Source organism: Natator depressus, chromosome 8, assembly GCF_965152275.1.
Source record: "Natator depressus isolate rNatDep1 chromosome 8, rNatDep2.hap1, whole genome shotgun sequence".
Lineage (NCBI taxonomy): Eukaryota > Metazoa > Chordata > Testudines > Cheloniidae > Natator > Natator depressus.
In genome coordinates, this window is record NC_134241.1 from 77,055,655 (window position 1) to 77,066,293 (window position 10,639).

Here is a 10,639-nt window from a genome sequence, read left to right on the forward strand (position 1 = left end):
AACTGGTGGAGGGACCTAATAAATAACACTATCATGCTTATAAACCTGGAAAGTTTGTGGTGGTCCAAAGGTCGGAGCAGGGAGCCCTGTCGCAGTCTCCTTCAGTGGTAACTGCCAATTAGGGTGCTAATTGCAGCAGAGGAGTTTTGTGATGTTGATACTTGTCCATTAGGAATTGGACAGAAAACACTAATTCATTTCACAATGGCCAACAAGTGACTAGCAAACGGTAATGAGTTTTAGGCCCTACCAAACTGGTTCAAGTTCAGACCAGGGCCATTCCAACCCTCTGAGATATCCAGTCTCACTCTGTTTTTTGTTTCTCATTGACAGAGTTCTACGCTTTAAAAAACCCCCTTAGATGTGAAGACTCTAGAGAACATTATCATAAGATAGTAACCGCTTTAAAGCAGGTCAGTAATGGGGTGTGTACCTTGACCAAGTCCCTTTTTAATATTAAAAAAAACCCTAAACATGAACTAGTAAGAATGGTTTGGAATTTTAAGGATCATGCCCCAGAGGAACTTAAGAAAACATTCTTATTTAATACATGCTAACCGCTATTTGATAAAGCTATTGTAAATCAAAAAGTAGAAAACAGTAACTCAAATCTGCAATTGCACCCCAAAAAAAGCTCATTTAGTATAAAAAATGTGTTGGATTATAAAATTATAGTGACTGCAATTCAATGAGACTGCTCGGTGGGCAGCAATATTGTTAAACATTGTCCTATCGCTTCTTTTTTAATCCTATGAACAACAACTCGCCAAGACTCTTTGCATGGGGCTCAAAGTACAGACTGAAAACAGACAAGTATGTGCCAAATGTCATTGAACTATTTAAAATGTCATCAGCTGAATTCAAAATATAAAACCACTGGTACCTTGTTGCTTCAACACTTGCTTTTCCGGCGTTTATGGACACATAGAAAGGTGCATCATTATTGTATTCATCAAACACCCCCCAGCGAAGATGGGCCCATTCATGGACAAAAACTTTGGCTACGGAAGAGCAGGAGCATGTGTGAATCCTAAATGCAACACTTTAAAGTTGATTTTATGTTTCAGTATGTCGTTTAAACAAATTTAGGGTCCAATCCTGCAATGAGCTCTGCTTGGACGGACCCCTGTACTCACACAGGACTCCTTGTGGGATCCAGGCCTTAAACCCAAACAGATCACTGTGTTCAGATTAACCCTTCCAGAGTATTAACAGACCTGGGTAAAGATCTGACACCTCTGTTTGCAGACAGTAGCTTCTGTCTATTCCTGGCATCAAGCAAGGTGTTTCATGTTACCCATGTCTTCTAAAATAATTCTTGGCTCTTATATAACACAAAGGAAAAGGTGTACTGTACATTAGAAAACCATAGAGAAGTTAGTTTAATTTCAGTTTAAGGTAAAACTAAGGATTACTTAAATAGTTGAAGGCAGATAAAGTGTAAAAGGTTAGACAACCAGAATACTTTCCCAGAAAACCATAATATCACATCAAGACAAACTAACCCCTTTCTTGCAGGTGTTGGTAAAGCCATTGACATGGAGAATGTATATAATGTTGTCTAACTAAAGCTTTTAACTAGAGATGGGCCAAGGAAGCAGAGCTCAGATCTGGTTAAATTTAAGTCAGAATTCAAGGTTTGAGTTCAATGCTTCACCCAGGCTAGTATTTGACTTTACTGGATTCCAATGAATTGTTTTAAGGAGATTTTTGTCCCCAAATGCCAGAAATCTGATGAGACCACAAACCTCTAAATTTTTGATCCAAGCTAATGCAGTTTTGTCTTGGATTTGAATCCAAATAACCTTGCACATTTACCAGGGTTCAGACTCAGGGACTGCTTTTGACCTAGTACTCTTATAAAAGAAACACATCAATTATTGATTCTAATTTGTGTATGGAAACAGATTAATAAATTGGACACTATATTGGTTAAATGGGCATAGGAGAAAGTCATTTTAATGACAGCAGATTACACTGCACAAAACTGAGGGGTTTCTATTGGGGTTTATTTATTTGCTTATTAATGGCCTCACATGAGCAATGTGAAATCAAAATCGGAATATTGTTCATTCCTTGTGAATGTACACTTACAAGAAGGGTAGTTGGGCAAATGTGACTTTCAGAAGTTCCAATAAAAACCTTCAAGTCCCCAGATCAGGATCCGCTCAGGAGGGTTTGTTCTATTCTAGGATCCACTGGGACTGGTTTTACCTGCATGTTCACCAGGTTACACCCACTGCAACTCTCAGACTAGCTTACTGCACTGTAACGTTAGGATATAGATTATTTCCAAGTCAAAGCAATGATTTAAGAGGAAAAACAACCCACATTTACTGTAAAAATATTAGCCAGAATTTTCTAAAGAGATTGGTCATTTTAGGTTTCCCCTTTTCTGAGTGTCCAACTTAAGACTCCTTAAGGGAGCCTGTTAGGGGGCTCATTCCTTCACCCACTTACTTCCCTGGTCCTTCTCACATGAACAGAGAGCAACAATACTCGAAGTCCAAAGGTGCAAACAATTCGATGTTTATTGGGGTGAACTTCCAGCAAGTATGATTCCAGTTTCCTTCCTTAGTGTCCCCCTTCCCAGCTCTGACACCACAGAGCCTTACACCCGTGTCCCTGTTCCCATTCCTGCCCTTAGCCAAACATGATTCCAATTTCCCCACCCCCATTCCCTGTTCCCATTTCATAGAATCATAGAATATCAGGGTTGGAAGGGACCTCAGGAGGTCATCTAGTCCAACCCCCTGCTCAAAGCAGGACCAATCCCCAATCAAATCATCCCAGCCAAGGCTTTGTCAAGCCTGACCTTAAAAACTTCCAAGGAAGGAGATTCTACCACCTCCCTAGGTAACGCATTCCAGTGTTTCACCACCCTCCTAGTGAAAAAGTTTTTCCTAATATCCAACCTAAACCTCCCCCACTGCAACTTGAGACCATTACTCCTTGTCCTGTCTTCTACCACTGAGAATAGTCTAGAACCATCCTCTCTGGAACCACCTCTCAGGTAGTTGAAAGCAGCTACCAAATCCCCCCTCATTCTTCTCTTCCGCAGACTAAACAATCCCAGTTCCCTCAGCCTCTCCTCATAAGTCATGTGTTCCAGACCCCTAATCATTTTTGTTGCCCTTCGCTGGATTCTCTCCAATTTATCCACATCCTTCTTGTAGTGTGGGGCCCAAAACTGGACACAGTACTCCAGATGAGGCCTCACCAATGTCGAATAGAGGGGAACGATCACGTCCCTCGATCTGCTCGCTATGCCCCTACTTATACATCCCAAAATGCCATTGGCCTTCTTGGCAACAAGGGCACACTGCTGACTCATATCCAGCTTCTCGTCCACTGTAACCCCTAGGTCCTTTTCCGCAGAACTGCTGCCTAGCCATTCGGACCCTAGTCTGTAGCTGTGCATTGGGTTCTTCCGTCCTAAGTGCAGGACCCTGCACTTATCCTTATTGAACCTCATCAGGTTTCTTTTGGCCCAATCCTCCAATTTGTCTAGGTCCCTCTGTATCCTATCTACCACTCCTCCCAGTTTAGTATCATCCGCAAATTTGCTGAGAGTGCAATCCACACCATCCTCCAGCTCATTTATGAAGATATTGAACAAAACCGGCCCCAGGACCGACCCCTGGGGCACTCCACTTGACACCGGCTGCCAACTAGACATGGAGCCATTGATCACTACCCGTTGAGCCCGACAATCTAGCCAACTTTCTACCCACCTTATAGTCCATTCATCCAGCCCATACTTCTTTAACTTGCTGACAAGAATACTGTGGGAGACCGTGTCAAAAGCTTTGCTAAAGTCAAGAAACAATACATCCACTGCTTTCCCTTCATCCACAAAATCAGTAATCTCATCATAGAAGGCGATTAGATTAGTCAGGCATGACCTTCCCTTGGTGAATCCATGCTGACTGTTCCTGATCACTTTCCTCTCGTCTAAGTGCTTCAGGATTGATTCCTTGAGGACCTGCTCCATGATTTTTCCGGGGACTGAGGTGAGGCTGACTGGCCTGTAGTTCCCAGGATCCTCCTTCTTCCCTTTTTTAAAGATTGGCACTACATTAGTCTTTTTCCAGTCATCTGGGACTTCCCCCGTTCGCCACGAGTTTTCAAAGATAATGGCCAATGGCTCTGCAATCACATCCGCCAATTCCTTTAGCACTCTCGGATGCAACTCGTCCAGCCCCATGGACTTGTGCACGTCCAGCTTTTCTAAATAGTCCCTAACCACCTCTTTCTCCACAGAGGGCTGGCCATCTACTCCCCATGTTGCGATGCCCAGCGCAGCAGTCTGGGAGCTGTCCTTGTTAGTGAAGACAGAGGCAAAAAAAGCATTGAGCACATTAGCTTTTTCCACATCCTCTGTCACTAGGTTGCCTCCCTCATTCAGTAAGGGGCCCACACTTTCCTTGGCTTTCTTCTTGTTGCCAACATACCTGAAGAAACCCTTCTTGTTACTCTTGACATCTCTTGCTAGCTGCAGCTCCAGGTGCGATTTGGCCCTCCTGATTTCATTCCTACATGCCCGAGCAATATTTTTATACTCTTCCCTGGTCATATGTCCAACCTTCCACTTCTTGTAAGCTTCTTTTTTATGTTTAAGATCCGCTAGGATTTCACCATTAAGCCAAGCTGGTCGCCTGCCATATTTACTATTCTTTCGACTCATCGGGATGGTTTGTCCCTGTAACCTCAACAGGGATTCCTTGAAATACAGCCAGCTCTCCTGGACTCCTTTCCCCTTCATGTTAGTCCCCCAGGGGATCCTACCCATCCGCTCCCTGAGGGAGTCGAAGTCTGCTTTCCTGAAGTCCAGGGTCCGTATCCTGCTGCTTACCTTTCTTCCCTGTGTCAGGATCCTGAACTTGACCATCTCATGGTCACTGCCTCCCAGATTCCCATCCACTTTTGCTTCCCCCACTAATTCTTCCCTGTTTGTGAGCAGCAGGTCAAGAAAAGCTCCCCCCTAGTTGGCTCGTCTAGCACTTGCACCAGGAAATTGTCCCCTACGCTTTCCAAAAACTTCCTGGATTGTCTATGCACCGCTGTATTGCTCTCCCAGCAAATATCAGGAAAATTAAAGTCACCCATGAGAACCAGGGCGTGCGATCTAGTAGCTTCTGCGAGTTGCCGGAAGAAAGCCTCATCCACCTCATCCCCCTGCTCCGGTGGTCTATAGCAGACTCCCACCACTACATCACTCTTGTTACTCACACTTCTAAACTTAATCCAGAGACACTCAGGTTTTTCTGCAGTTTCGTACCGGAGCTCTGAGCAGTCATACTGCTCCCTTACATACAGTGCTACTCCCCCACCTTTTCTGCCCTGCCTGTCCTTCCTGAACAGTTTATAACCATCCATGACAGTACTCCAGTCATGTGAGTTATCCCACCAAGTCTCTGTTATTCCAATCACGTCATAATTCCCTGACATCACCAGGACCTCCAGTTCTCCCTGCTTGTTTCCAAGGCTTTGTGCATTCGTATATAAGCACTTGAGATAACCTGCTGATCGCCCCTCATTCTCAGTATGAGGCAGGAGCCCTCCCCTCACAGACGTTCCTGCCTGTGCTTCCTCCCGGTATCCCGTTTTCCCACTTACCTCAGGGCTTTGGTCTCCTTCCCCCAGTGAACCTAGTTTAAAGCCCTCCTTACTAGGTTAGCCAGCCTGCTCGCAAAGATGCTCTTCCCTCTCTTCGTAAGATGGAGCCCGTCTCTGCCCAGCACTCCTCCTTCATGGAACACCATCCCATGGTCAAAGAATCCAAAGCCTTCTCTCCAACACCACCTGCGTAGCCATTCATTGACTTCCACGATTCGACAGTCCCTGCCCTGGCCTTTTCCTTCCACGGGGAGGATGGACGAGAACACCACTTGCGCCTCAAACTCCTTTATCCTTCTTCCCAGAGCCACGTAGTCCGCAGTGATCCGCTCAAGGTCATTCTTGGCAGTATCATTGGTGCCCACGTGGAGAAGCAGGAAGGGGTAGCGATCCGAGGGCTTGATGAGTCTCGGCAGTCTCTCCGTCACATCGCGAATCTTAGCCCCTGGCAAGCAGCAGACTTCTCGGTTTTCCCGGTCAGGGCGGCAGATAGATGACTCAGTCCCCCGGCGGAGAGAGTCCCCGACCACCACCACCCGCCTCCTTCTCTTGGGAGTGGTGGTCGTGGAACCCCCCATCTCAGGACAGTGCATCTCATGCCTTCCAACCAGCGGAGTCTCCTTCTGCCCCCTTTAGCAAAACATGATTCCAATTTCCCCTCCCATGCACTTCCTGACTGACTGCAGACTATATAGTAAAACTTGAGTTCTGCTTAGCTATACCTTAACCAATCATTTTACTGAAATTTAACTAACCAATCCTAACATATTGTAACATGATTATGTAACCAATTATATCCCACCACCTTGATTAGTTTACACCCAGCAAAATTAATTATACAGCAGACAGGAACAATCACAGAACCAGACAGAGATTATACAGATAAACAATGGGGAAATGGGGACTACAGTGATAGAACAAACACAGAAATGAGGATTTCACATCCCAGCTATTGATAAGTGAGTTCTTGCCAGACAGGATGCTATCAAACTAAGTTTCCTTTTACATCTTCTAGGCACTTCCCTTTCTCTGGAGGAGATAGGCACTATCAGGACAGGACTGTATTCCTAACAGCCCAATAGCACCTTATTTCAATGTGACTAGTTTGGAATGTGAGGATGTGACCAGTCGCTTCCCAGCTTATGGCTGTGTCATAAATATAAAGGGAAGGGTAAACACCTTTAAAATTCCTCCTGGCCAGAGGAAAAATCCTTTCACCTGTAAAGGGTTAAGAAGCTAGGATAACCTCGCTGGCACCTGACCAAAATGACCAATGAGGAGACAAGATACTTTCAAAAGCTGGGGGGAGGGAGAAAACAAAGCTCTCTCTCTGTCTGTCTGTGTGATGCTTTTGCTGGGGACAGAACAGGAATGGAGTCTTAGAACTTAGTAAATAATCTAGCTAGATATGTGTTAGATTATGATTTCTTTAAATGGCTGAGAAAATAAGCTGTGCTGAATAGAATGGATATTCGTGTCTGTGTGTCTTTTTGTAACTTAAGGTTTTGCCTAGAGGGATTCTCTATGTTTTGAATCTAATTACCCTGTAAGGTATTTACCATCCTGATTTTACAGAGGTGATTCTTTTTATTGTTACTTCTATTAAAATTCCTCTTTTCAAGAACTGAATGCTTTTTTTCCATTGTTCTTAAGATCCAAGAGTTCGGGTCTGTGGTCACCTATGCAAATTGGTGAGGATTTTTATCAAACCTTCCCCAGGAAGTGGGGTGTAAGGGTTGGGAGGCTTTTGGGGGGAAAGACGTTTCCAAATGGGCTCTTTCCTAATAAAATAAATCCGGTCAGATGTTTGGTGATGGCAGTGGAAGTCGAAGGGCAAAGGGTAAAATAGTTTGTATCTTGGGGAAGTTTTAACTTCAGCTGGTAAAAGTAAGCTTAGGAGGTATTCATGCAGGTCCCCACATCTGTACCCTAAAGTTCAGAGTGGGGAAGGAACCTTGACAGGCTGCCTCTGTTGCTTAGCCAAAGATCTTCGCCTAAGCACAGGGCCTCAGACTGTCACAGTAAGAGAAGGACCTTACACCGGCAGATAGTGATTTTGATTCTTTCTTTTACACCTCTATCACTAGCTAAGTGATAAGAATACACCTAAATTCTTAGAGTATAGGCCTTTACAGACAGGCCTGAATATCTATATCCTAACAGAGCCTGATGTTCAACACTTTGTGGAAACCAGGTTCTTTTAACGTGTCGCAGGTTGGGCAACCAAAAACTGAGGCACCCCAAATCACGAGTCACTTTGGAAAATCTTGGCCATTGCATATTTATAACAACAAAAGCAGAAAATTAAGGTCCAATAGATGGTGCTACCTCGTGATCCATAGATGTTATACAAATTGTCATTTAACAGGAAGTCGGGAGTGAAATGAATGTATCGTCCCTTTTCCCCACATCTTCCATATTGCAGAGTGTAGGGATCGTCGCCGTACTTCAAGAAAGGATTAGCCACGATAACATCTGCCTAAAAATAAAATGGTCCTTGTTTAAAGAGCAACAGGAAATGGACGGTGACGAATGATTTTACTCACTCCCATTGATTGTTCCCTTGGGTAATGACTGCAGGACTGGGCACTAGAGGGCAATACAAATTCTAAAAAGAGCAATTTATGTTTCCACATTATTGAAAAACTTAGGGCTTGTCTACACAGTGGGGTAACATGCACTACAGGGGGGTGATTTCAAAAGTGCAGGACTACGTTAAAGTGCATCAGGGAACATTTAATACACAAGGATCAATTAATGAGCAATACGTTAGTGTGTTTTAGAAATCACACCCCCATAGTGTGAATTATTCCACCTAATATACAAGACCCTATGTCTTATGCTTACGAACAGAACAAATACTTTTCATTTGTGAAAAGCGCTCTAAGTCTTACCTTATCATATGACTCTGTCTTTATGCTTAAATACTCAGGTTTTGGCAGCCAATGCAGAGGAATTATAATTTTTACAGCTTTGAAAAAAAATCTCTGTTTTGTAGCATTGAACAAATAAGAAGAAGCCTCTTTGACCATGTCCTGGTAGGGAAAGAAAATAAAAGATTTATGAATTAAAAATTGAACAGGAGCAATTTAGACTTGCCAGGAAAGAAGAGTACATGAAGTAACACTAAATGTCTGAAGGCATAGAAAGAAACCAACCTTGGCCAAGAGAAAGGCTGGGACAGATTATTTCCCTCATGGAGCAAGGAGAGACCAAACTGTAACTCTGAAAGACTCTGGATTGCTCCTAGGGCAGTACAACTATATACCGCCCCTTACTCAGGGATTATGATAAAAAACACAATCTAGCCCATAAAATAAAACCTGACAGAGATCCTTCCAAACATGAAATTTCCTCAAAAAAGTTACATGGGCCTGAGGTGAAGGATAGGCGTGGTTCGGTCCTGGTCTTTTTCATTGATCTGTAAAATGTACAGTACTTTGATGAATAAAATAAAATGAAAAATAGTAAGTAAGTAATAACCTTTTTCTTGTCTCTGGGATTCCTCATTTCTCTGCTCCACTTCTATAGAGTTGTACTTTTTTCCTGCCTCTACAATGGGCACTACTTTGTCATTATTTTCCTGTTTCCCCCCTCCTCGCTCCTTCCCCACCTCTCCTCAGTAGTTTGGAGGTCACTAGTTAATGGCTATGCCCTCCTCTGTTTATTGTTCTCTTTACAGCAACTGAATGCTGCAATGACCAAATCATTATGAACATGGAGAAAAGATCTACACGGTGACACTGAGAAACGAAAGAATAAAAACAGAAATCACTATATATATATACCAAGGGTTTTTAAGAACACAGTGAATATCTGCAAGGCCAGGGAGAAAGGAGGGATAAAAGCAAATGGAAAACATTGTAATGGAGGTACAGTAAATGGTAATTAAATATCCATGTTCTAGAGATTCTCTAGTCTAAGGTACACATATTTTGGAAAGAAGAAATAAAAAGGTGATACATAGAATCAGCCTGACCCTGAGCCATGGTATTCCTGTTAAACTTCAAGAGATGAGTACATTCATTTCATTAACAGCAACACTTGAATAAAAATTCAAGCGAAGAACAACTTTAGTAATCATAGAATTGATCTAGCTCCCATGAAAATCAAAAGAGAAAACCTCACATTGACATTAATGGGGGCTGGAACTGGTCTTTTTAAGATTACGGCTAATTTAGAGGTAGAACTAACCAAGACATCTGAATGTCACAGAAGGACATTACATATACCAAAGTTCTTACCTTTATGTTTCTAATGATATTGTCATTTTCTGGTAATCCAGGGTTAATTGCTATAACAATATCCTCATAGCCACCATTTTTCAGCTGTACCATAGAACCTCTCACTACAGGTAGCAGAAATAAAAGAACCAAGCTCTTGAACACCCTCATTGTGCTTTCTCCACAACTTTTGTTATAAATATGGAGGCACAGCAGTGCTATTTATACAGTTGTATATGAGCAGTTTGTTTGTACATTTTGTATATTTTATGGCAAGTATATATGGATCTGCTGTGTAAATTAAGTTTGCATACCTGTACTCAATGTGATGATGTAGGTTACATATTAATACACTGGGGAAATTCCTAAAGACTGTAATAAGCTAAGTCTGAGCTGTATTTCCTTATCCGTGCACATATTCAGTGCAAAATACAGTGAACAGTTATCACATGAGGCACATATTGCTCAGCAGCCTCCAACTTCATCACTGGCCGTCTCCATCTCCCTTTCAGCCTTCACATACATATTGCACTGGCGTTCTGTAGCTACTCAGCGTATCCATAGTGGTCCGGGAGCAAAATTTCCCTTTTTCACTGTAGAAAAGAGGCCTTACTTTCCAAAGAGTCTGGCATCATGTACCTTTCCAGACCACCCTTCATCAATATTGATGCTTCTGCTGCAGTGATCAACAAATCTTTGGAGGACTTCTGATGATGAACTCTGAGGCCTGGTGTGGTGGGCAAAGCATACATTGGTCCCATCAGTGGCCCCAATACAGTCTGGGAACCCGAGCCATG

At 43.0% G+C, this 10,639-nt stretch overlaps 1 protein-coding gene across 1 annotated transcript in view; it reads right to left on the bottom strand.

The window, feature by feature from the left end:
• LOC141992907 (calcium-activated chloride channel regulator 1-like) overlaps positions 1–10,013 on the bottom strand; it is a 35,118-nt gene extending 25,105 nt beyond the window's left edge. Inside the window, exons 1-4 of the mRNA XM_074962242.1 lie at positions 9,864–10,013; positions 8,514–8,654; positions 7,948–8,098; positions 884–1,001 (exon numbers count right to left, since the gene is read on the bottom strand). Coding sequence (XP_074818343.1) covers positions 884–1,001; positions 7,948–8,098; positions 8,514–8,654; positions 9,864–10,013 — 560 coding nt within the window. The remainder of the gene's footprint in view (positions 1–883; positions 1,002–7,947; positions 8,099–8,513; positions 8,655–9,863) is intronic.
• Positions 10,014–10,639: the final 626 nt, after the last annotated feature.